The sequence below is a fragment of the Cebus imitator genome, unplaced genomic scaffold (genome assembly GCF_001604975.1).
Source record: "Cebus imitator isolate Cc_AM_T3 unplaced genomic scaffold, Cebus_imitator-1.0 Scaffold254, whole genome shotgun sequence".
In the NCBI taxonomy this organism is placed as follows: domain Eukaryota; kingdom Metazoa; phylum Chordata; class Mammalia; order Primates; family Cebidae; genus Cebus; species Cebus imitator.
In genome coordinates, this window is record NW_016107569.1 from 230,916 (window position 1) to 258,198 (window position 27,283).

General features: G+C 46.9%; 1 protein-coding gene across 12 annotated transcripts in view; it reads left to right on the forward strand.

The window, feature by feature from the left end:
• Positions 1-27,283, forward strand: part of RAPGEF1 (Rap guanine nucleotide exchange factor 1) — a 155,886-nt gene that overhangs the window by 2,920 nt on the left and 125,683 nt on the right. The window contains exon 1 of one of the 12 annotated variants that reach the window (XM_017499015.2): positions 25,792-26,860. The exons of 9 other annotated variants lie outside the window; for them this stretch is intronic. In XM_017499015.2, coding sequence (XP_017354504.1) covers positions 26,797-26,860 — 64 coding nt within the window. In that variant the 5' untranslated portion in view covers positions 25,792-26,796. Of the gene's footprint in view, positions 1-25,791; positions 26,861-26,925; positions 27,029-27,283 lie in introns of those variants that run through there. 2 more of the 12 variants (XM_017499032.2, XM_017499022.2) reach the window with 2 other exon arrangements.

Below are 27,283 nucleotides of genomic sequence, written 5' to 3' on the forward strand. Positions count from 1 at the left end.
CTCAGAAACTTCTTGTATAATGAGTGTCTCATCAGAATGTACTGTTGGGAAACTTGGATAATTCATTTGATCCAGTTGCACTGGGCTCTTTGATTATAAGAATATTCGACGTTCATTGTCAAAACTTGGAAATTATGGAAAAGTAAAATAAACTGGATTGAAATATCATCTGTGAGCCCGGCACAGTGGCTCACGCCTGTGATCCCTGCATTTTGGGGGCCGAAGCAGGAGGATCACTTGGGCTCAGGAGCTTGAAACAAGCCTGGGCAAAATGGCGAGACCTCGTCACTGCTTCAAACAAAAGCAAATTCCGTTTTTTAAAAAAGGAAAAAGTTACCTGTCCTCCCATGAGCTGCTTTCCACAGCCCAAACCGCTGGGAGTGAAATGACTCTTGATTTGAGTTCTCTGCTGTTGAGAGAAAGACCTGAGGCCAGTTCATTTCAGGGTAGGTTGTCCTTGGGCCTTCTCTGGCCACCGCCTTCTGCTAGGGGTTGTGGATGGAAGTGTCTGCTCCCAGAGAGGCTTGTCTGGCCTAGCACAGTTCCTAGGCCACCCCAGGCTGCCAGACCTAGTGACCGTGCTGCCACGGACGCAGGTGGGAGAGGGGCGTCATCAGTGCAGGAACGAGGAAGACTTTGGAGGGGACAGTGTTTGTGCTAGGCTCTGAAGAGAGGGCTGAGTTACTCCTGGTGGAGACAGGAGAAAGGAGAGAGGGGAAGGGGCTGACCAGGGGCTGTGAAAAGTGTGGAAGGAAGATGCATTTTGTGAGAAGCAGAAAAAGTAAGAGAGTTCTGAGATTGTCAAGACCAGGGTTGGGTCCTCACCTGGAGATTGGGGATCACAGATGTGCAGCTGGCCAGAGGTCCAGCCTCCTGAATGTCTTGTGCTGCGGTTCATAGGAATTACGGCAAAAGATTACTCCAACTGCCAAGAAGGACTGGGACCCTCCTGGACCTTTCCTGGTGGTCTCTGCTGGTCATTCTGAGTCAACTTCCCTCTGCATTTCAGAGGGAAACCTAACGACGAGATTTCATTAGGTTTCTATTGGAGTTTTTTTTTTTTTGTTTTTGTTTTTGTTTTTTTTTTGAGACGGAGTTTCACTCTTGTTACCCAGGCTGGAGTGCAATGGCGCGATCTCGGCTCACTGCAACCTCCGCCTCCTGGGTTCAGGCAATTCTCCTGCCTCAGCCGCCTGAGTAGCTGGGATTACAGGCACGCACCACCATGCCCAGCTAATTTTTTGTATTTTTAGTAGAGACAGGGTTTCACCATGTTGACCAGGATGGTCTCGATCTCTTGACCTCGTAATCCACCCACCTCGGCCTCCCAAAGTGCTGGGATTACAGGCTTGAGCCACCGCGCCCGGCTGTTGGAGTTTTTAAAATGGACCTCCCACGATTAAATCTCCAGAGGAATATTTGATTCAGAGGGGAGGCCCTTAGGTGAAGTGGTGACAGAGCCTGACACCTGGCAAACAATTGTTGTGATTAGAGTTTTGACTGTCTTCTGTTATCTCAAAGCAACAGAAATGTTGCTTAAATATGTTCATAATCTTTTCTGCCTGAAAGTAGAAGGACCACGTTTTTAGTTCTCAGAGCTTAAGGCATCCAAGATTTTTTGGGTGAGCAGGAAACTCCTTCACATCCTGTATGGCATGCGGGTCCAGCATGTTCCTAACCCCGCCCCCTTGCCTTGCCTGATGCCTCCTTGGTGTGCAGGGCTCTCCTTAGCCCCTGGGGGAAATCTTTTGAGTCATTGCTGCTTTTTGGGATGGGTGTGCTCTTTCTCATGCAGCAGTGCCTGGCTGGGGCAGGCCCTTCAGAGGTTCATCCATACCTATGTACATCCTCAGAGGACACACCAGGTCATAGGCCTCACATTCCATGGTCCCAAGTGCCATGGGGAATCAAGACAGTCTGGGCCAGAGGGTGGCACAGGGACAACCTGCCGGGCTGGTGGGGGCCTGTCAAGTGAGGCCTGGTGGAGAAGGGTTGAATTTGGAGGCCAGGAAGAAGCTGGGGTGCCGGGGAGGCTTTTCTAAACTCCACAGCGCTTCAAGAGATGCTGAGGTAGGGAATAGAACAGAGCTGGGTAGATTAGGGAGCACCCGGAATGAGCTTGTAAGCAGGCCTGCCCGGAAGAGGCTCTTCCCTAGGAGCTGAGAGGGACTTGTTCTGGAAGACCGATGGGAGATGGATGCAACTGTTTGGAGGCTGCGTTGGAGAACAGATGAACATGGTTCTGCTTGTGCAAGCAGTCCTGTGCTTCTGTTTGCTCACGTGTCTTTCAGTAAAGACATTGAGTGAGGAGAATTGATACCCTCATGTTTCTGGAGCTTACATGCAGACTGGCAGCTGCGGGCTGGATTCAGTCCGCAGATATATTGGGTTGGACCTGCATGTGTTCTTGAGGAAAAAATAAAAAGAATCGATGGTCAATATTGAAAAATCAGGAAGTTACTAAAAAATCTCAAAAACCAGGTTCCTGGTTCCCTTGAAAAATGAGACTCTCTGGTAACCCTGAGCCCTTGCTCCCGCCTACAAGGCAGCTACGGGCAGGAGTCAGGTGGCGGCCACTCCCACAGAGCCCCTCACCACTCCCACAGCCAGCCACACTTCCGACTGCCTACTTGGACTTTTGACCTTTGTGTTTGCGTCCCCTCCTCGGAGAAATGATTCATGTTTGTATGTTTTTATCTGGACTTGAAAACCTTTGCCCCATCCCTTCATTGACTCATTACTCCATCCCTCATTCATCAGGGATTGAGCACCGGCTCCGTCGGGCTCCATTCAAGGCTCTGGGAACTCCGTGGTGAACTCAGCAGATGTCCTGCTGCCTGCCCTGAATACAGGCATCCTCTGTGTGTCACAGGGTGGGCAGGAAGGTTGCCAGAGATCAGATTTGTAGTGGGGAGGGATGGTCAGGAAACTCCTGTGCTTCTGTGACAAGGTGGAATTTAAGGTGAGAGGCAGACTATGGCTTCAATTAGCTGGGCACAGGCAGTGGGGTAGGGAGTCTCCTGGGATGGGAGCAGACTGAGACCGCCTCAGCTGGAGGGAAGAAGGTCCTTGGACTGCAAGCGTCAGTCAGTTGCTCATTCCTTTCTTCCATCAGTGGCTTCACTTATCACGTGCTTCATGGAGCAACCTCCTAAGGGCCTTTAGTTGTTCTAGTTCTTGGGACACAGCAAAGATCCCTGCCTCCTGGGCCATACCTTCTAACTGGGCCGACCATAAATTAAGCAGTTTTGTATATACATTTTTAAAGTCCCTTGCCTCTCTCTCTGTGCTCCCAGCAAATCCCAGGCTGTCTGGGAGTTTCATCATTTGCCGGACCCTCCTGCCAGCACTGTAGCTCCCACCACCTTGGAGCAGTTCACTGGGGCTGGTAAAGTGGCTGCAGGCTAGCCCAGCACGCTACCTGAAGACAGAATAAATATGGTGTCTCACACTCAGTGTGCTGTGGGTTCAAATGTGTGAAGCTGCTTTTATTGTAAATTGAAAAGAAATTTACAATGACTGCATTCGTAGTAACATTTTTGTCATGATGTATTTTCTCAGAACAGATACTAAGAGTACAAGTCCTGTCATGTGGGGCTGCACATTTTTGTGGCCTAAGAAAGAGGTCCTCTTAGATTGGCAGTCACTGTATTTCAATCAATTTTAAACTCTTCAAATTTGTACTTCCTTTTCCCCCCATAGTTAGGAATTTTTGTGGTCAGAGTGTACTCAGTCAAGCAGTGCAGCATTTTGATGGCACCTGCTCCTCCTCCTTTTGCTCACCTGTTTTAACACTTACTGAATACCTCCTCATTGGCAAACACCAACCGATGCCTTGTGGCAGGGAGCCAGCCTCCTGTCCCTGGAGGCCACAGTCCAGGGATAGAATCAAAACAATCTTGAACGTTTCTGCAATTTCCAGTGGTTTTCAGAATGCATTTATAGACTACCTCATTTGATTTCATCCACACGACAGCCCGGGGGTGAGGGCAGGGGTGAGTATCCCTCTTTTGCCCCTGACGGCAGCTAAGGCCCAGGGAAATTTAGTTGTTTGACCAAGGTCACGCCCTAGAGAAGTGGAATAGGGAACCGGCCCCCTTTCTTGCCTTTACAGAGCACTGGTTAAAACCTCCCTGGTTGCTGGAGACCCAGCAGCTTTCTGTCTTAATTAGTCTTCAGGCTTCTCAATCTCTTTTCTGATCTTTGAAAAAAAGATATACCAGCTAAATTAAGGGAGGCCCACTACAGTCTTTAGGCTGCATGTGATACTCATAATGCTAATCATATTAACAGTGCTGGAGAGAGATAAGAAATAGCACTAACGCCAATTAAATGTGTTTTTAGAAAAAATCAACCACAGCAACCCCGAATGTTTCCTGGTCTCCAGAGCAGCTGTTGGCAGAGGCGGTTAGAATGGGATTCCTTGTAGCCAAGACACCTTGTAGGAGGTCTGCAGAGATGAGTCATGTGTGAGCTTGCAGAAAAATCATCTCCCAAAGTAGCCCAGATCAGAGATTGCCCTGAGTGCCAGGCTGGGTCTTACCTCAGTCCAGCTGAGCGTGTTCCCCGTAGCCAGGATAAGATCACACTCTGGAAAGAGGAGAGGCCTGACGGCCTGCTGCCTGCCCCACCCTGCAGCCGCCTCGCCGCCAGGTCAGGTGTTCCTCTGACTCGTGACCCATCTTGCCCCAAAGGCTGTTTTGTGAGTGAATAAATACAACCCACCATTTGTGAATTATTAAGGGATCTGTCATCCAGCAGGCCAGTCATCTTGGTTTCTGGTCATGTGTTTGAGATGGTCTGAGTTGTGTCCTTAGGTGATTCGTCCCCTTTCCTGGGGATTATTTTCTTTATCAGTGCCAGGAAGGAAGGAGTGGGACTCTCAAGTTAGTGCTCCTCTGTTTGTGTTTTTAGGCTCCAGACCCCCCGCCCCTTTTTTAAATTTTAAGTTCTAGAATACATGTGCTGAAAGTGCAGTTTTGTTACATAAGTATCATGTGCCATGGTGGTTTGCTGCAGCTATCAACCCATCATCTAGGTTTTAAGCGCATGCCTGACTACAGGCCCTTTTTTGTACACAAGAAGGCCATTAGGTAACCACCAATAGGGAAGCCACTTTGAGCGCAGTCCTTCCTGCTTAGCTGTGGCCCGAGATTCTTCCTTGGACCCTCCGCCCCAAACACAGTGTGAAAACCCACTTCCTGGATGCTCTCACAGGCTCTTCTACCAAAACCAACTTCCTCCGGGCTCTTTGTGCCTTCTCTTCCTCTAACAAAGAGTAAATTCCATGGAAATGCCCCAGATCAGTGCTTGAGTAGAATGTTTAACTCATTCAAAATTAAAGCCCTGATTTCCTTTCTGCAAGTTAAAAATCACCAAGTGTTAAACAGATCATTAGCTTAGTGAGGGAGTGTGCCTGACTACCACCATGGTGCCATTACGGTGACCTGAACACAATAGGTGCTCGATAAATATTTACTAAAAGAATGAGTGAATCGAGTTAATATTATCATAGAACGAATTTCAGTTTCTGGTTCCATATCTCAGCTTATCTTTAGATGTAGCTTATTCTGGTTTTAAACAGCCAGTTAGGACGTTTCATGGTGTATTAATCGGACCAATATCTGATCAGTGGTGCTCAGTTAGTTGGGGGTTCTGTGTTAACGATACACCTTGGTCAGTGTTTTCCTGTAGTCCTCTGAAAATTAAAGAGGTTAGGATCAAATTCCCAGAACACCGTTGGGAGAACACCAGGACACCATGAAGGCTAAGCCGTTGCTTGGCTCTGACACTGCATCTGTTGGTCAGTTGATGTTCTTTGAGCTTTTACTTACATGACTGCCTGGTTCTGTGGGACATGCAGGAGCAAAGCACTCTTAGGCAATGCTCCTTTTGCCCTGTGTTTACAAACCACGTCATGTGCCAGTTCTGCTCAGCCTGACACCTATAATGAGCACCATCCCAGGAATCCCGGTCCCTACTTGTTATTTTTTTTTTCAATTGGCCTTTGAATGTGATTTAGGACTAGCTTTCTGCAGCATTACTCTCTCTTCCTGGGATGACTGTGCGGTGTGTGCTGTCTGGGCCTGGGGCACTGGCTGTTGTGTGCCTCTGGCTGTTGTGTGCCTCTGGCTGTTGTGTGCCTCTGACTGCCCCTTCCTTCTTTGTCAAGGGGCATGAGCAGTCTTTCTTGCTACTTCCCCCTCCTTCGTGAGCTAAGATACAGGGGAGAGGCTCACCCGAGTGTATTAGAAATCTGCTGTCTGCTGGTTACAATTCCTCTTTCTCCTGCTTTCTTCTTCCAGGCCGTAGTTTGAAAGACAAGTGACAATTCTTTGAACCCACGTCCCACCCTGCAGTCTAGACTGCTGCTTCCCAGAACACCATGACTCCTGTAACAGCTTAGACCTCTGTCCCCATCAGTCCCTTAGCAGCAGGCTTTCTCTTTGCTTTTCACTGGCTTGTTGGAACCACACAGTGACTTGACTGCATGTTAAGTTTTGTACTCAGGCAATTCTGCAGTGTTTTTAAAGCGTAGAAATGGAGCACTGAGCACAGGATGCTGTGTGGTTTGCCACACAGAGCTGGGTTCAGAGGCGTGGATTTCAGGCATTTGCCCTGTAGCTTTTTAAAATTTGTGCCATTGGTGTGGACCTGACAGATGCAATTCCCAGCCACACACTATTGTTAAAAATGGAGCAGGAGGCCAGGCGCGGTGGCTCACGCCTGTAATCCCAGCACTTGGGGAGGCTGAGGTGGGCGGATCACCTGAGGTTGAGAGTTCGAGACCAGCCTGACCAACATGTAGAAACCCTATCTCTACTAAAAATACAAAATTAGCCAGGCGTGGTGGCGCATGCCTGTAATCCCAGCTCTTTGGGAGGCTGAGGCAGGAGAATTGCTTGAACCCAGGAGGTGGAGGCTGCGGTGATCCGAAATAGTGCCATTGCACTCCAGCCTGGGCAACAAGAGCGAAATTCTGTCTCAAAAAAGAAAAAAAAAATGGAGCCGGAGTGTGAGGCTGGCAATATTTGAGAGAAGGAAGGACATGGAATTTGAAGAGAGAGCAGCTGACATCCAGTGGAATGTGACCGTGTTAAATAGCCACTTAGCTGACCCCAAACAAGCAAACAAACAGAGCCCCTGGTTGGAAACAGTGGTTGTATTTATTTGCTGGTTATCACATGCACCCATCCTCCGTCAAGTGATGGTTCTAAGTAAACAGATGGATGGTTGTGCATGAGGCATGGAATTGGCTACTCGCAACCCCTCCTTTAATCATAAAAATAATAGCAGTAACTGATGTTCATTAGGCACTTACCACATTCTGTACCAGGCTCCTTTCTGTGCATTTTACACTAGTGGTTGCGTTTAATCCTTACAATAGGAGAAAGGCACTGTTACTGTCCTCGTTCTACAGAGGAGGAAACTAAGACACAGAGCTTTTCTGGGAGATCTGAAAGAGTTAACATTTGCCCATGGCCATATACTGAGTTGGGGCAAAGTTAGGACTAAAGCCGATCTGACTATTCCCCATGCATCTATATTTTCATTGATTCTGATAGTATTCTCTTGGCTATGTGCCTTGGGTGAAAATGAGCCTCTGCATTTTCAGGGACCCCTCTGCCACAGAGATGGCTGCTGCACTAACAGGATACCCCATCATCCTGAGGGGTCCTTGGGAAGACTGTTCTCCTCCTGCTGTCCTGCTGGAGCTCACCGGTGGCTCCAGAAGCCTGGCTTCTGGCTTTGACCAGGGCAAATTGCTTATTTCTCTGAGCCTCAGGTGCCTTTGTTGTAACTTGGTGGCATGGATCAACCCACCCCAGAGCCCTTTCTAATGCTGGTTCTTTGTGAGTCTAGACTGAAGTATGTGGGGTGGACATATTAAGGGTTATTTTGTTGATGGTTTTTAATGACAGTAAATGTTGGACAGCACTTTACTCATCATCAGAATAGCTTTTGAAACACTTTTGTACACAGTTTCTTTGTTGTTTTGGGCTTTGCTAATTTATTTCTTATCATAAGGTATTGGAGTTGCACAAGACTTTTCCCGGATGAGGACAATGGCAGCTCACATGTATTATTTTCTGTGTGCCAGATACGTGTATGATTTAATTAATTCTGTTCTCATAAAGGGTCAGCAGTGGCAGGTATCGTGCCCATTTGACAGTTGAGGGAAGAGAGGCAGCGAGAGGGAAGTGACTCGCAGGGTTGGGTGGTGCCTTGCTGAGAACTGGAGTTTCACTTCCCTTCCCTTCCTGGGGTCTAGGGCTGACTCCGCAGTACCACCACTGCCTTGGAATGTACTCTGGGGTTCCCCTGGGGCTTTCCAGCCTCTGGGCAGGACTGTTAAGGTAGCACCACATCTGTCTGCAGATTTACAAAGAAGCCTCTGGTTTCTCCATTATTAAAGTGGCTTAAAAAGTACATTTGCTGAAAATATCGCATGAGAATCTGCTTTGGAGAAACCTTTCACAGATGGCACAACAGTGGGAAGTGGCTCTTAGAAGTTAAAACAGTTCTGTCCACCCACCCAACCACCCACCCAACATTGGCTGTCACTGAGTATCAAGTAGCCTGCCAGGGCAGGAGAGGGTACTGAGAGGGCTGAGGCATCAGTGCCCTTGGGGAGCTGACAGTCAGCCACCACCTGTGTTGTATACAGGAAACTTTTGATCTTGGCTCTCACACCCTCACCCATGTTAGAGGTGGCATGAGGCTGAGCTGGGAGGTGGGAGACCTGCCTCATGGCCCCCAGGTCTGGTCCAACCCTGTCTCTCCACCTGTGCAGTGAGCCCGTACAGAGCAGTGACTGAGCTCCTGTGCTTAGGGTCCTCTAGCGGTGGCTTTAGCTATCAGTCCTCCTGTGTCATTGTTGTGGCATCTTGGGCATGTCACCCTGTCTTGTCTAAGCCTCAGTTCCTTATCTGTAAAATGGCGAAAATCCAAACAGCACCCACCTTATGGTATTGAGGCAGAATTAAATGAGATGATGTACATAAAGCACTTTATCAGAGTCAGGACACACAAGTGTTCGATAAACCTTAGCTTTTGTTCTGTCCTCGGGTCTCCTTCTGCTCTAAAGTGACCATTTCTTTGAAAATGGTTAATCTGGTAACTAAAATTCAAACCTCAGCACTCAGAAAAGGGGAGGTCCCTGGCTATTGAGGTATTTCCTTTTAGGCTGATTTGTTCTCTCTCTCTCTCTCTCTCTCTCTCTCTCTCTCTCTAAGAAGGCTGAAGTCCAGGGAGAAGGTTTTTACAATTAAGTAATAAACGTTTGAAGAGATCACTCATAGGAAGAGTAGAGGGCTGTTCATTTCAGCTATATGTGTCCCAGTGCATGCAGGTAGATCAGGAGGCCCTGATTTTAATTTGAGTCTCTCTGGAAGGAATGGGCCTGTGCTTGCAGTCTGTCGTGTATGTCAGAGCCACAGCAGGGCTGATCCACCAACAGGAATATTTTTGGACCTGTCCCAAGAGACACCTCCCCAGTTTCTCCTTGCAGGGTGACTCTTGGAGATTAATTAAATCATTTCCATTCAGCTCTGGAGGTGAAATGATCACAGGATTGCTTTTGTGACAGTTAAAACACCATAAGACATTCAAGGTCCTTGTGTATAAGTAACTTACAAATTGCATTGAGCGCTGCAAGCAGGGCATTTTGTACCCTTTATTTTTCTTCGTTGATTAACTTTCACGGTTAAGATAAATTCAGACATCCTGTTGTGGTGTTCTGAGTCTTCCTTAACCCCTGCTCCCCTGGGAATTTCTGATACGTGAAAGTAAATGTATGTAGTCTCCTTGCAAATTTGTCAGTGCAGCTAGCATGAAGCACAGTGCTATTTGCAGAGACCAAAGCCCAGTCAACCCTTTTCACTTTCTGTAGTCATTTGGTCCTGGAGCTACACAACCTCCAAATTAGCATAACCACACTAATTTGTGCTTCTGCCTCAGCTTGTCAAGAGTGCCTTACAAATATTAATTCTCTGAGCTCATCAGAAAACCAAAGGCACAGATCAAAAGCGTGCTTTTCTGCATGATCTGTCCTTGTTTTTTCTGTTCACGAGGAGCTTTCTCTATTAATTACCCTAAGTATGCAAGGTTATAGAATGAAGCTTTTATATTTGAACAAGATAAGAATTGGGCTAAGGACCTGGATTACAGGGACTTGGGCTAGGGATTGCCCATCCTGCAGGGTACCAAGTACCCTGGCCTCATCTTGGCAGGAGAAATGCATTTACTGCTGGAGGAAATTCTGTAGGCGAAAGTCATGGGGAGCGTGTGAGTCATGATCTCCCCAAATGCTTGGACCTGTGGCATCTTTGGGCAATGAAGAGGGAACCAGCTTGGCACTGCCACAGAAATACCGTGTCACCTGTGGCAAGCCAGGATTCCTTCCTGGACCTCTGAACCCCACTCCATAATTTGAGGGCCTTGAACTGGAACAGAGGTTCCTGAGCTTTTTCAGATCATAGGTCTCCCAAGAGTCTGATGGAAGCTCTGTGGACCTTGTCCCCAGGGAGAAAGATTCATTATGTATGGACATGTTTCTGCCAAGCCGTAAATTCCCACTACTGTGTGATAAATGAGAATTTGCAAATACCCGGGGTCTTGGAAAGATCAAATAGAATTTTTGTTGTCTGAACAATCAGGACTTAGTTCAGTCAGATCTGAGCCCGAGTGATAGTAATTGTGCATTCCCGGAGTCTGGTGAGGATTCTGTGAAATGCGGCTTGTTAGTTGCTGAGTATAATGCCTGCGTGGATAAAAGGTGAACCTTCCCCTTACGGGTGAGGTTTAAAAATTTACATAGAGTAAAATTGATGTTTTGGGGATATATAGTTCTATTTTTTGTTTTTAATTTGTGATGGGGTCACACTGTCACCCAGGCTAGAGTGCAGGGTGCAGCCACAGCTCACTACAGCCTCGACCTCCTGAGCCCAAGTAGTCTTCCCACTCAGCCGCTTGAGTAGCTGGGACTTAGGTGCACACCACCATGATCTGTTCATTTTAAAAATTTATTTTCATAGAGACAGGATCTCCCTATGTTTTCCAGGCTAGTGGGGTATAAAGGTTTGCGCATTTTAATACATGTAGATTTGTGTAACCACTGCTACATTCAGAATACAGGCCAATTCTATCACTCTAGGGAAAAAAGCCTTCCTGCTGCCCCTTTGTAGTCATACCCTTCTCCCACCCTGGCAGCATGGATCTGCTTGCTTGCTTGCTTTTTTTTTTTCTTGAGACGGAGTCTTGCTCTGTTGCCCAGGCTGGAGTTGCAGCAGCGCCATCTCGGCCCATTGCAACCTCCCCTTCCCAGGCTGAAGCAATTCTCCTGCTTCAGCCTCCCAAGCTGGGATTACAGGCACCTGCCACCACCCCCTGGCTTATTTTTGTATTTTTAGTAGAGACGGGGTTCCACCATGCTGACCAGGCTGGTCTTGAATGCCTGACCCCAAGTGATCTGCCCACCTCAGCCTCCCAAAGTGCTGGGATTACAGATATGAGTCACCATGCCCGACCAGCATTGATCTGTTTTCTATCTATACCTATAGATTTGCATCTTCCAGAATATCATGTACATACAACCATAGAATATATGTGATTGGCCTTTTTACTCTGTACTGACTTTTTTGAGATTCATCAAGTTGTTCTTTTGATCACTGGTTCATTCCTTTCTATTGCTAAGTAGTACTCTATTGCATGGACATTAACTGCTTATCTGCATGAGAAATTGACCTTGGCTAACTGTATGTCTGTTTGCTAGAAATAGACAAAGATGGCACAGGACCAACAAAAAACAATTCAATTTTTAAAACGGGCAAAGGACTTGAATAAGCATTTCTCCAAAGGAGATATACAAATGGCTAATAAACATGTCAAAATGTACTCAACACCACTGATCACTAGGGAAGTGCCAGTCAAAACTATAGACAGAGCTGAGTGCAGTGGTGCATGCCTGCTGTCCCAGCCACTCGGAAGGCTGACGTGGAGGACTGCTTTAGCCCGCAAGGCCAAGACTGCAGTGAGCTCTGATTGCGTTGCTGCACTCTGGCCTGGGTGACAGAGTGAAACCCCAAAAAAGAAAATTAGCCAGGCACAGTGGTGCAAGCCTGCAGTTCCAGCTACTTGGGAGACTGAAACAGGAGGATTGCTTGAGCCCAGGAGTTCTGGGCTGTAGTGCACTGTGCCTACTGGGTATCTGTACTAAGCTCAGCACCAATATGGTGACCTCTGGGACTACCAAGTTGCTTAACAAGGAGTGAACTGGCACAGTCTAGAAGTGGAATAGGTCAAAACTCCTGTGCTGATCAGCAGTGGGATCACACCTGTGAATAGCAACTGCACTACGGCCTGGGCAAAATAATGAGACCCCATCTCATTCATTCACACGTGCATATAAACATACCTAAGTATGTAACCTACCTACCGCAGGGAGATACCACCTCACACCCATGAGGATGGCTGTTTTCAAAAACAGAAAATAGAGCTTGCAGATAGCTGAGCAGGTGGAGGCTCCTGAAGGTGGCACACCCAGGGAGGGCTTGGAAGCTCCGCACCGCTTCTCACAGGGCCTGCCCAGTGCGTCTCTTCATCTGTGTCCTTTGTAATATCCTTTATAGTAAATGAGTAAGCACGAGGCACATGGAATTAACAGACTGTGGCTGCTGTTTTTAAACCGGGTTGGCCAATATCTGTGTGTCTCTTCAGAGGATGGGCTGTCTTTCTGCAGCAAGGGAGAACAGAATCACAAGATCTTTAGAAGGGACCTTGATATTTCCTGTGGCAGATTTCAGTATTGCTGGTCAGAACTGATTTTATCCATCAGGGTTGCTATGGGCTTTCCTAATTATCTTTAGTCTTCCTTGGATTTACCAGGCCATGGATGCTGACAATAATAATACTGGTGTTTTAGGAGAGGAGTGGTCTTTTTTCCCATGAACCCTCTGGGCAGTCTGCTACTTTGTATGTATATATGGCCTTCCTGAAAGCATGTGTGAAAACTGAATATCAAACCTATATCTTAACAATACACTCTCACTGGACACTCACTCAACTGGACACTCACACAGTCGGATGAGTTACCTGAGTAAGGATGAAGATCTATACTTTTGGCATGTCCGCTGAACTCTGTCTTCTCTCGGCAGTAGGATTTTATGAAACTTATGTTTTTCACTCATATCAGCTATTCCATTTTCTCACTTCTGCTACTTTTTATAAAATATTAATGGCAAAAATATAACAAAGCAGTCAGACTCTTTCCACAACAACAATCACTGCCACCACAACAAAAACACCCCACAGAAAATAAGCATTGTTGAGGATGTGGGGAAATCTGAATACTTGTGCACTATTGGCAGGACGGTAAAATGGTGCAGCCTCTGTGGAAAACAGATGGCATCTCGCCAAAAAACTAAAAATAGAATTACCACGTGATCCAGCAAAGTACATCCCTACGGGTGTATACGCAAAAGAAGTGAAAGCAGGGTCTGGAGGGGATGTTCCTGCACCATCTTTGTAGCAGCATCATTCACAACAGCCAAAAGATGGAAGCGACTCAGGTGTCCATGGATGGGTGAATGGATAAAGAAAACGTGGTCTATTCATACATGGAATATTATTCAGCCTTAAAAAGGAAGGGTGTTCTAACTTATGTTCCAACGTGGATGGACCTTGAAGACATTATTCTAAGTAAAATAAGCCAGTCACAAAAAAACTGATTGATTTCAGACCAGATGATTTCACCAGATAGTGAGGTGTGTACACTAGACAAAATTATAGCAACTGAAAGACGCTGAGGTGGCTGCCAGGGGCTGTGTGGAGCGAGTAATGGAGACTGTTTCAGTTTTGTATGGTGGAAAAGTTCTGCAGATGGCTGCTGCTGCTGCTGGTGGCACATTATGAATGTTACCTATTACCACTGAAGTGTACGCTTTAAAATGATTACGATGGCAAGTCTTATATTATGGTATTTTACCATAATTTTAAGAATTTTCTGTGGATTCCAAATATTTTTCAGTGTTTATATAATTATATTATTTAATCTTAAGTATATTTTTAAAATTTTTGTTTATTTATTTGAGGTGGAGTCTCACTCTGTTACCCAGTCTGGAGTGCAGTGGTGTGATCTTGGCTTGCTGCAGCCTCTGTCTCCCGGGTTCAAGTGATTCTCCTGCCTGAGCCTCCTGAGTAGCTGGGGCTATAGGCATGCACCACCATGCCTGGCTAGTTTTTGTATTTTTAGTAGAGATGGGGTTTAACTATGTTGATCAGGCTGGTCTTGAACTCCTGACATCCAGTGATCTGCCAGCCTCAGCTGCCCAAAGTGCTGGTATTACAGGCATGAGCCACCATGCCTGCCCCCCTCCTTTTTTCATAGAGATATCGTTTTGCTCTATTATCCAGTCTGGAGTGCAGTAGTATGATCATGGCTCACTGCAGCCTCAAACTCCCGGGCTCAAGGAATCCTCCCGCCTCAGCCTCCCAAAGTGCTGAGATTATAGGTGGGAGCTGCTGCACCCAGCCCATGAAGCTTTTAATCCAGGGCAGATCTCACACCTTTGGACGGGGACCCAGTCATCTTGGACCTGGGCTTTTCAGCTGTGCTGGGTCCCTGCTGTCCCCTGGCAAGCTTCCATTCCCATCAGGGGCTGATGGAAGTCCCTGGGAGCCTAAACGTCTAGTTGAGGTCCAGCCCCTGGTGGTGATGTAGCTTGGCACATAGTTAGTGCTTGGCTCATGTCACTGTTAGTAAAGACTCTCAGGCTCTGCCTTGGCTTCCCTCTGAGGACTCTGCCTGGATCCATCAGCGGCACTTACTCTCTCTGAGTTGACAACACAGATGGCACTTACTCCAGCGCTGTTTGGCAGGATTCCAGGCTATCGCCACATTCTTGAGAAGGTATCACTGGCTTGGGGGAAGGGAAAAGAGAGGATCATCTAGGCAAAAGCAAGATCAAGTCCCTCTCTGAGAATTTTCCAGCCTGATAGGCCCTGTTAGGTGGTATGGTGCCACTGTGTGAGTGGGAGTGTCACCTGGAGATGGCCGTGATAGGGTCGCTGTTCTCACAGTGTCATTAACACATCGCTGTACGAATCTGGGTGATAACCAATTACCTTGGGGTTTTTTGACGCTAAGGTATCAACACATGTAAGACGTGTTATTGATTTAATGTCTCTCAGGAAACAAAGGAGAAAATACATTAGTGGGTGGATTATGAAACACAGCTTGATTTCAAAACTGAAGCTGTGAAAAACTACAGTACCCAACAGAGAATGATTTTGAGACCCTTGGCGGATACCAAAATCCACAGATGCTCAAGTCCCTGGTACAAAATGGCATAGTACTTGCAGATAACCTATGCACCTCCTCCTGTATGCTTTAAATTATCTCTAGATTACTTGCAATGCCTAATACAGTGTAACTGCTACATAAATAGGTGCTATATCATCTTATTTAGGGCATACTGACAAGAAAAAAGTCTGTACCTGTTTAGTTATAGACACAACCATCCATTTTTTTTTTTGAGTATTTTCAGTCGGTTGGTTGAATCCACAGATGCAGAACCCATGGCTACAGAGGGCCAACTGTATGTGACTCAGAATCAGGGAGACACAGTATAAGCCACTGACTTATCTTCGAGCTGATTTCTTAGGCACCTGCTATGTACAGTCAGTGGCAATAGATGCTTGGAACATGGATAAAGAAGTCAGGGCTCCTGCCCTCATGGAGCTCGATGTGACTGGGTCCAAGTACACCCCTCCAAACGAGACTTAGCCATTGACTAAAAGGTTGGACTCTGGACTTTTGCTTGTCAATGCACCTCTATTCTGGCCTCTCAGTTAGATATCTGGACACCAGAGGAAAATTACTCTGAGGATCACTGAGCTGACAGAGCGCGTGACAGATGGAGTGATGATCACACTTCCCGGCTTCCGCCTGTTGTCCTGGCATCATCATTAATAGAGCCCTCCCTGGTTTGGATGAGAAAACACTGAGGGGGAGTGATCATTGATCTCTATCACGTTCCACAAATCTGCATTGGAGAGGGTCTGGGTTTGCATAGAGAGAGCTGCCTCAGGTCCACAGCCTGTTCTAACGCGGGTCAAGCCCATGGAGTCTGCGGGAGGGTCAGTGGGGTTTGGCTGGAGCTCCGTTCTCCCATAGGCATCTGCTACTTGGCATGTTCCAATCACTCAGCTCCCAGAAGCATCAAAATCTGGGATGGTTTGGTTCAAGAAACATAAACATGCACATACAGCAACCAGAGCACAGTTTTATCCTAAGGTAAAAATCAGATCAACCAAATCTCAAATTGGCATTTTTTGGAATGGGTGGAAAGGATATTAGTATTTTTAAGTTTTATAGAGAAAGTTGGAAAATAATTATATAGGGATATTAGTCTTGGTTAACTTGGACAGATTTTTTTTTTTTTTCTGTTGCTATGGAAAAGGTACAGGCATAGGATTTTTCTAAGAAGTTTCATTTTTTATGCAAGTGATATACTGTGGAAGGAGGTTAAAGGAAACACCCAGAAAGACAGGTAGGAAGCTTTATGTTTGTCACAGATTGATCACTTGCGACCTGTGATGTTGGCAGGTGTTGCTGACAGGGTCATCAGGGGCCAGATGGTCACTGTCCTGAGGACCTGCCGGGTACCCAGAATGCTGCCTGCCTGTTTGGTGGCTCTCAGTCATTAGCATCTGGAGGTTGCTGGGCTCCAGTGCCTGGTTTCTGATTCAGCAGGTCTGTGGTTGGGCTAAGAATGGGCATCTCTAGCAAGTTCCCAGGTGACACTGCTGGTGGAGGTGGGGGGTATCTTTGGAACCACCACTCAAAGTCTGGAGAGGAATTGGAAGGGTCATACAGACTTAACCTATCAGATAAAAGGTTGCCCTTATAATGATGTTGATGACGACGACGTTAACAAAAAATTTCTGTGCATTAATGATAGGTGCTCTGCTACATGTATTTAATCCTCCCAGCAGCACTGGAAGGAGGTAACAGTGGCCTCATTTTACAGATGAGAAAACTAAGGCCTAAGGCTGGGCATGGTGGCTCACACCTGTAATCCCAGCACTTTGGGAAGCCGAGGCAGGCAGATCACCTGAGATTAGGAGTTTGAGACCAGCTTGGCCAATACGGTGAAACCTTGTCTCTACTAAAAATACAAAAATTAGCTGGGTGTGGTGGCCCATGCCAGTAGTTTAGCTACAAGGGAGGCTGAGGCGGGAGAATCACTTGAACGCAGGAGGCAGAGGTTGCAGTGAGCCGAGATCACGCCGCTGCACTTCAGCCTGGGGGACAGAGTAAGACTCTTGTCTCAAAAAAAAAAAAAAAAGGAAAGAAGAAAATATAGATGCATGGGGAATAGTCAGATGGGCTGTTCCCCTAACTGCCCCAACTCAGTATATGACTATGTGCAAATTTTAACTCTTTTAGATATCAAAGAAATGCTGTGTCTTAGTTTTCTCCTCTGTGGAATGAGTACAGTAACAGTACCTTTCTCTTATTGTGAGGATTTAATGCAACCACAAGTGTAAAATACACAGAAGGGAGCCTGGTACCGCACATGCAAAGTACCTAATGAACATCAGCTACTACTGTCTCTCTGGGCGACAGAGCGAGACTTTGTCTCAGAAAATAAAAAAAGAAAAGGCCCTGAAAGGTTTATGTGACTTATCCATCTAGGTTGAAGAGCTAGGTTAGGAGAGCTAGGTTGAAGTCACTGCCCAGTATTGAAACAAACACTTTTCAAATGGAGAAGTAGCTTAATAATATTCCCAAAAAGACATCACAGACTGAAGATGATTCTGGTAGTATAAGTACACGTGAACAAGAAAATGTTGACCCTTCCGCTTCCGGTTCATGCTTTCTGTTGGCAGTATTGACAGGGAAAAAAAACAGCGATCTAATGGGCCCTGACAAGAGATGGCCAGAAGCCGAGCAGCAGGAAGAAACTCTTTGGTGGATCTCACTCTGAATGTATATTGTGCCTTGGGATATTAGCTGATTAATTTGGGTGACATACTAGACATCATGATGAGCAAGACATGTACAAACTAAGCATCCAGAACGTGAATACAAAACTAAAATTTTGCCAGGCTCTGTGGCATGTGCCTATTGTTCTAGCTACTCTGGTGGCTGAGGTGGGGGGAGGATCACGTGAACCCAGGAGTTCAAGTCCAGCCTAGGCAAAATGGTGAGACCCTGTCTAAAAACAAAACAAAACAAAACAAAAACAAAAAACCCACAGCCTCTAAAATTTAAATTTTATCTGAAGTCACGCTGTACTTTCATGAGTAATTTTAGAGCATAAAGTATAATTGCTCTTACAGGGCTTCATTCAGCCCTCTTTTTCAGGCTCTTTTCTCTCCTGAATTCTCCATTTGGGAACAGGCAATCTAGTCCCGTGGGTCGAAGCCAGCTAGCTCAACACTGGTCATTCTCAAACGCATGTTTCCAGCCCCTCTTTAGGACTTTATGTGTCTGAACAAGAGCTCTTGATTCTCTGCTTCACTCTCTGCCTGGTGACTCTTCTCGGGTTCCCCCATCACAGTAAATAATGCCATTTTTGACCCAGTTGTTCAGGCTCAGAAATCTTGGTTTGGATGAGAAAACAAGAGAGTGTCCTTGCCTCCTTCTCCCAGCACACATCCAGTCCCTCAGTAATCCCCTGCGATTTACTATGGTAAATCCTGACTAGTCCCTCTCGGCACCTCCTCTGCTGACCCCTTACTCTAGGCCACCACCATTTCTCTCTAGACTGCCCAGTACCCTCCTAACTGGCTTATTGGTTTCTACTCCCGACTCACAGCCATCCATTCTGCATTCCGCATTCCACAGCCAAGGCGTGAACTGGATCACATGGATCCTGTTTATGATGATTGCCCAGGGCTTCCCTACACATTTGAAGAGATCCGAGGTCCTCGACGTGGCCTGTGTGCGCCCTGGCCCCTGGCCCTTGGCTCAGTCCCCGACACCCGTCTCCCTTGTTGCCGTGTCCCAGCCACACTGGCTTGTGTGCTCTTCTTCCAGGTGTTATTTGGCCTCAAAGCCTTGGCACTTGCCATTCTCTTAGTGGAATATTCATTCCCCAGATATTATAGGGCATCTGCTGAGAAGCCATGGACAAGATTCAAAGGCTGCTGGAGCCACCGTTTGCTGATGATGTGACCTTGGGAAAAGTTGCTCACCCACCTCCTTTTAAAAATGAGTTTCTCATTGATAAGATGGACCCTGTGGCAGGGTTGTGGTGAGTTCGTGCTGGGCAGTACTAGATCGTAAGCACTGGGGAAGCATGAGCTCCTCTTCCTGTGTCCTTTGCTTCCTCACTCCCTCATGTCTCTGTTCAGATGCCACCCAGGGAGGCCAGCCCTACCCACTGGGCCCAGAATAGCAAACAGGGCTGCCATCACTTTCTGTCCCTCACCCTGCTCTTTTTCCCCCTTTAAATGTAGCATTTATTTGCTTGTTTTTGTTTTTGGTTTGTTTTTTTATTTTTTTTGGAGATGGAGTCTTGCTCTGTTGCCCCATGCGGGAGTGCAGTGGTGCAGTGTCGGCTCACTGCAACCTCTGCACCCGGGTTCAAGCGATTCTCCTGCCTCAGCCTCCCGAGTAGCTGGGACTACAGGCAGACGCCACCATGCCTGGCGCTAATATCTTGTGTTTTTAGTAGAGACGGGTTTTCACCATGTTGTCCAGACTGTTCTCGCACTCCTAAGGTCAGGCAGTCCGCCTGCCTTGGCCTCCCAGAGTGCTCAGATTACAGGTGTCAGCCACCGCACCCGGCCTATTTGCTGCTTTTTTATGATTTTCTCCCTCATTGGGAGGTAAGCTCCCTGTGATGCTCACTAATTTTTGTTGAATGGATATTGAGTAGCCATTGCGCATGGACTCCAGAACTCTTAAGGGAGACGGGTACATTTTACAAGCTTGAGGAACATAGCCAGAGTGCAGGCTGTGACCGTGTTCACACTTGTGCAGCTCAGTGCAGAGGGCCATCGGCTGTGAGTGGCTCGGTCAAGTTCTTCTGGAGGCGGGGAGTTGTAAAGGGCAGGAGGCACCACAGCCTGGAGGCTGAAGTCGGCCGTCGGGAGGAGAGGGGCTGGAGTCTTCCCCAGCGCGGGCATTGCCTCTTCTAATACTGTCATGATCCAAGTGAAGCAGAGGCTATGGGACCGTCAACACTTGTCTTTGAGAGTCCACTGGATGTTGGCTGTTAGGTTCCATTTGACTCTCTGGAGAGGAGGGATGTTACAGGAGGAAGCTACAGCACAGGCAGGCAGCTGCAGGGCTGTGCACAGCGTCCAGTCTTCTTGTGAGGAAGTGGGAGATGAAGGTGGGAAAGATAGTTTGGGGCCAGACTCCAAAAGGCGTTGAATGCCAATCCATGCACTTAGGACTTCCACCTTTAGTATTATAGGAAGCATCAAGGAGTTTTTATTTTATATTTATGTTTTTGAGACAGGGTCTGCCTCCGTCGCTCAGGCTGGAGTGCAGTGGTGCAGCCTTGGCTCACTGCAACATCTGCCTCCCAGGCTCAAGCCATTCTCCCAGCTCAGCACCCGCCACGCCCTGAGTAGCTGGGACTATGGACACACGCACCACCATGCTTAGCTAATTATGTTTTTCTTTGTATTTTAGGGACAGAGGTTTTGCCATGTTGTCCAGGCAGGTCTCAAACTCCTGGGCTCAAGTGATCTACCCCCGCTGCCTTCTAAAGTGCTGGGATTACAGACATGAGCCACAGTGCCTGACCATATCAGGGATTTGGGAAGCATTCTCTGTACATATTTAGACTTTTCCCCAAGTCTTCCACATTTCTCCCTTTCCTATGCTGAGGGCTATGTTTAGTTCCTAGCCGAGTCCTGACTTTGTAAAGAACAACAAGTAAACAGCTTCTTCAGAAGGCTGGATGCTGAGCCCTGATTGCCCTTCAGTGAACCAGCCTCATCCATGAAGGTCCTTGAAAAGCCAGAAGCTGTCTCATTGGGGGTCCTTGAAATTTGAAGCAAGGGACAGGTTCTGAGACCCTGTGTTTTGCAGATTAGGTTAGCACAAGAAAGATGGGCTGGGTGTCTTTGCAGTTCATTTCTATAGAGTGTCATTCTAGGTCTGCCTGGATAGAGAAACGAAGCAGCCTCATGTGGGATCCATCAGCAGTGGCCAGTGGGAGTCAGCGTTTGTAGTTATTGACACATCTCCTGCAGAATTGGGGTGGTGGGCTAGCTGTGGGAGAGCACTGCACTGGGAGTCAGTGTCTTGGGGCCTCTAGCCTCCTGTGAAAGGTCTTTTTTCTCTGGACCTCAGTTTCTCCATTTTGTTATAATGAGCTGGGCTAGCTCAGTAGTTCTTAACCTCTTGACCTCCTTAAGTTCTTAACCTCCTAAGACTTTCGTGAAAGCCATAAAGCCGTAGACCTCTATTCCTAGAAAAATGAACACACATGGTTTGCCAACACCTTAGGAGCCCCCAAAGCCCATGACACAAAACCCTGGATCTGTAAGGCCCTGTCCCATCCAACCCCCGGCCTTCCCCTGGGCATGTACCTCCAGCTACACAGGGCCTTCATTCACGCTGCCTTTTGCCTGGTCCAGCTCTGCTCACCCTTCAAGTCTCACCCTTACCTGACTTCTCAGATTAGATTAGGTCACCCTGCTAAACATGCATCTCCCACCCTGAATTTAGCGCTGATCACAGTGATAACTAAGTGATTCTTCGTGCACGTTATCTGACCCTCCCCAAGCTCCATGTTGGTATTTGTTGAATAAATCTCTGAGGCCCCTCCAGATAGGACGTTCTGAGACTGATCTGTGAGTTTGCAGATGCATCATAAGAGAGTCCCTAAGCTTGTATTTCCTGTGACACTTGACACATGGTGGCCTTTGCTTTCAATGATTTCCCCCTGGACTGGACAGGGGAGTCACTTCAAAGTGGCCTAGGCCAGACTTGGTGGCTCATACCTATAATCCTAGGACTTTGGGAGGCTGAGGCTCGAGAATCACTTGAGACCATGGGTTTGAGACCAGCCTGGCAACCAAGCAAGATACTGTCTCTATAAAAAGTAATTTTAAAAATTAGCCAGGTATGGTGGCAAGTGTATATAGTCACAGGTAGTCAGGAGGCTGAGGCAGGAGGATCGCTTGAGCTCAGCAGTTGGAGGCTGCAGTGAACTGTGATTGCACCACTGCACTCCAACCTGAACAACAGAGGCTCTGTCTCAAAAAAAAAAAAAAAAAAAAAAAAAGGCAGAGTCTAGAGGACCCAGAAGATAGAGAGTCTAACCCAGACTTTCTGCCTCAGTGCTCTGCTGGGCCTGACCTCCAGGCTGGTCATCGCCTTTGTTTATGTTCTGGGCTGAGCTGGAACTCCTACTTGGAACATTCCCACAGTGCTTGGCGCTTCCTCTTATTGTTGTATTTTTCTCCAGGAGGGAAGTGACCAACATCAGACTTTCCTCCCAGCAGACAAATTCCATACACAAAGCTTTGTGTCAACTACTGGGTACCCGCCTGAGAGCCCAGCCTCTGTTTCTTTGATTCTGGGTGGGTGAATGTCCACATTACAGGGATCCACCAGCCCTTCCCTTCTGAGCCATTTCTATCTTTAAAAAAAAAAAAAAATTGCCTTCAAGAAGTGAGCAACGCCTTGAAGGATTCTGACTTAGATCAGAGTTCATCTGAAGCCAACAGCGTCTTGCATGTAGGGGCAGACATTCCTTTCAATGTTTCATACTTCAGTGGCTGCAGTATTACCTCTCTGGCGTATGTCATGTCCCGCAATCAAAATATCATTCCTTCTGTAGTCCAACTACCTGGGAGGCTGAGGCAGGAGCATCACTACTTGAGCCCAGTAGTTTGAGGCCAGCTGGGCAATAAAAGGAGGCCCTGTCTCTTAAAAAAAAAAAAAAAAAATCCTGAGGTACAGATGTTTATAAGATAATTTTTTTTTAATTATGCTAAGAGAATGAATTATTCACTAGAATATTACAATGGATCTTACTCTGATATGGGGGAGAAAATCCGTAGTGAGGGTAAATAATTTTTTTCAGTGTATTGTATCTAAAGCTTAGAGATTTATAGATAATAAAAACATTGACAGTAGCTATTCTCATTGTCTGCTGTGTACCAACAAATTTTAAACATCTTTATTTTATTTTATTTTTTTAAAGATGGAGGTCTCGCCCTGTGGCCCAAACTGGAGTGCAGTGTGCAGTCACAAATCACTGCAGTCCTGATCTCCTGGGCCCAAATGATTTTCCTGCCTCAACCTCCCACATCAGCCTCCTGAGTCTAAATATCTTATTTAACCTTAAAACTGCCCTTTGAAGTAGATAGTGTAATTGTACACATGAACATATGTGAAAATAGGTGGGGAGAGGTGAAGATTCTATCCCAAAGTTGCTCAGCTAGGAAGTGCCCACATAGATTCAAACCAGGCCAGCTGGCCTTCAAAGCTAGTTCCTTCACACTGCCCTCCTGCCTCCTCTGGTCATGGGGAAATGGGCAGCAGAGGTTTTCCTAGCCATGGGTAAAGATTTGGGAGCTGATCTGGCCTTCAAACTAAATGCCCAGCTTCGATCCCTACCCCTCTCTGAGGAATCTGTGAAATGGGGAATCGGGAATCGGCTAGTTGGAGGAGATGATCTTGTAAATCTGCTTGGGTTTTACAGAGATATGGGGCTTGTAGTAGTCATACGTGAAGGCGTGACCTTGATAACACATGGTCAAGTCGAGTCTGATTGAAGGCATTTCATACAGCCACAGCATTCTCTACATATTTGTGCAAGGCTTGGAAACTCATCACGGTGGCTGTGCAATCAGCCTTCTGCTTCTGGTAACAGCTCACTTTTGATTCTTCCCATTTGTGAAGAATCAGAAAAGTCTTGTGTTGTCTCCCTGAAATGTGGGCTGGAGATGGGTCACTTGCCCACCTTTGATTGCAAGCATATTGGTCTTGGGGGATGGCTCAATTTTTTTTTTTTTTTTTTTCCTGAAATGTGGGCTGGAGATGGGTCACTTGCCCACCTTTGATTGCAAGCATATTGGTCTTGGGGGATGGCTCAATTTTTTTTTTTTTTTTTTGTTTCTGTCTGGTACATTGCAGAAGGGATGACCATAAAAGACACTTTCTGAGCTGGGGATTAGAGAGGAATTCTTAAGATTAGATTATTCTGTTCCTCTCCCCCTGAACAATTCCCATTGGAATAAGTGTGTGGGTGGGGGGAGGGCATGATAACCTGAGAAGTGGCTGGACCACGGGGGTCTTGTTCCAGAGCTGTTCTCTCAGGGAAATGTCCAGTTCATGCTAAAGGTTCATTCATAAATTGGTTGCTTGGAACCTAGGATGCGTTTTCTCCTGGAAACACCATTACAGTTGTATTGGCCCCCAGCTAAGAAACAACAGAGCGCACACCAGAGCCCAGGTTCTGTAACTGTGACCCATTGTTCTGTGTGTGCATAGACGCCAAGAGGAGCTGCCCCAGACACGGATCCTAACTTCAGGGGCTTCGCACACTGATAGGGAGGAAACTCCAGGGCTGGGAACAGCTGGAGCTGAGGGGTGGGGAAGTGGAGGAAACAGCACCCCAGCTGCCCACACCCTCTGACTCTTGCTTGGAGAGGAGAGTTTACTTATGGATTACTTGGTTAATACATTCCAGGGGGTGGGGACAATCAGTGTGTGTATGTTGGGGATAATTCTCATTGGTTTATTTCATCACCTATCCACCCATTTGTTCAACAGAGTTAAGTACCTACTGTGTACTTGGTATTCTGCTGTACAGCTGTTAGGTTTCACAGGACCCCTCTGGTGTGGTGGGGGTTCCCTGTGCTTTGTTCCAGTTTGTGGCTGCAGTTTAATCTGGGGAGGAGATTGGGGGCTCTGTGAGGGAAACGGGGAGCCTCTGCATGTGTGCTCTTTCCTGCTGCCTCACTGGTGACGGTGCGACAGACACGTGCTATTTGCTTTGCCAAGTTTGGAATCTCTGACCACGATTTTGCAAAAATTATCTCTGATTGGTAGATCAAAATAGGAAGTCTTTCCTAAGTGAAATATTTCATATTTTCATATGAAAATAGGTGGAGTGCAGTGGCTCACATCTGTAATCCCAGGACTTTGGGAGGCTGAAGCAGGAGGGTCACTTGAGGCCAGGAGTTTGAGATCAGCCTGGGCAACATAGGGAGACCCTGTCTCTACAAGAAACCTGAAAAATTAGCCAGGCGAGGTGGCATGCACCTGTAGTCCTAGCTCCTTGGGAGGCTCAGGCAGGAGGATTGCTTGGGCCTGGGTGGTTGGGGTTGCAGCGAGCCATGATTGTGCCACCACACTTCAGCCTGGGTGACACAGCAAGACCCTGTCTCCAAAAAAAAAAAAGATAAATATTCACCAAGGACTTCCTGAGTTTCAGGCAGCATGCTAAATACTTCACAAATGTTCTTACAGCTGAGGAGGTGGAATTGGAATTATGCCCAGTTAACAGATAAGGAAACTGAGGCTGCTGTGCTCAGTTGGCAGAGCCAGGATTTGTACCCAGGTGTTTGGGCTCCAGAGCTTGCATTCTTTTTTTTTTTCTTGGAGACATAGTTTCGCTCTGCCACCCAGGCTAGAGTGCAGTGATGTGATCTTGGCTTACTGCAACCTCCGCCTCCTGGGTTCAAGTGATTCTCCTGCCTCAGCCTCCCCATGTAGCTGGGATTACAGCTTAGTGCCACGATGCCTGGCTAATTTTTGTATTGTTTATAGAGACAGGGTTTCACCATGTTGACCAGTCTGGTTTTGAACTCCCAGCCTGAAGTGATCCACCCACCTCGGCCTCCCAAAGTGCTGGGATTACAGACATGAGTCACCTAGCCCGGCCCAGAGCCTGCCTTCTTACCCATATTATGCTATGGGGATTCTTTAGGAGTTTTTATAACCTCAAACTCTGGGATTGAAATAAATGAAATCTTTTCATCTACCTCGGCGTTGTCTTCCTTTTTACCGAGAATATATGATTGATTTCATTCCCTTCTTTTCTTCCAGAAAACCCATTGTTCAGAATTTATGTAGTGTAGCCCTTTCTCCAGCAAAATTGTTCCCAAAGTGCAGTGGGAGTCTGGAACTTGAGGTTATAAATTCTTAGCTGTGTTTGTCCCCATGGTGTTTTCTTCTTTGGAGACTGAGGTGTAGCATGTGTTTTGATGTTTTGTTTTGTTTTGTGTTTCCCTTGGAAACACAGTATTAGTGAAATCAGCTTGTTTTCTCTGACAGTACTTGTTGCGTGGTGCACACTGGTCTGAGCATGAGACTCTGAAATAGAAGGTGTGGCATAAGGGACTGTGTGAAAATGTTTCTCCTGGTATGCCGCCGAATGGTTCATTTATGACTTTCAGCTTTTTGATCACCTGATTCCCCACTTCTCCCATGGGGAAAAGTGGTATTAAAAGTATTTGGAAATAAAATTCACCCTCCGAGCCGCTGCTATGCTGATGAGTAATAAAGTGTCAAAAGAATGCCGCGGAACAGCTTCTTAATATAGACCATTACTGAGACGCACCGGTAGGGCGATAACAAGCCTTTTCTTCTGATTTCCTCCCTGGAGCCAAAGGGATTTTGAAAGGCAGAAGGCAAAAACTGTTCAGAGTGAAATTCCTCAAGCTTCCCTTGTGAGGGCCGCATGGGCTCTGGCACTGGGTGATTTGGGATGTCCAAGAGATGATCCCCTTTCAGCCAGTGACTCGGCCCTCAATTGCCATTCAGGAAAGACGCCGGGCTCGGGAGGGCCCTGTGATCCTCTGGCTTTAAAAATGGGCAATGCTATTGAAAAACAGAAGCCCTTGAAACGAAGCCATCTGTACCCCTGGAAACAAGGTAAGAAAGCCCTGGGCTTCCTTTCCAGGAAGAAGCAAGGAGGCAGTCTTCTCTGAGAGACTGGCCAAGCACCAGAGCCGAAGTGCCTGGGGAATCGCCTTTCAAAGCAGAAAGCATTGGCAGTCCAACATGGTTTCAAGAAAATTCACAGTTCTCCTAAGGAATAAGGTGATTCCTTTCTCAATATGGTGGCTTGGTTTGGCTGAGGGTTTAGTTCAGCTCGAGATGTTTCATTCAGGACAGTATGTGTCTATTGAAAATTTTTACTTTTTATGAAATATTCCAAGTCAGCCACGTGCGGGGGCTCACGTCTGTAATCCTAGCACTTTGGGGAACCGAGGTGGGCGGATCACTTGAGGTCAGGAGTTCGAGTCCAGCCTGGACAACATGGTAAAACCCCATCTCTACTAATAATACAAAAAT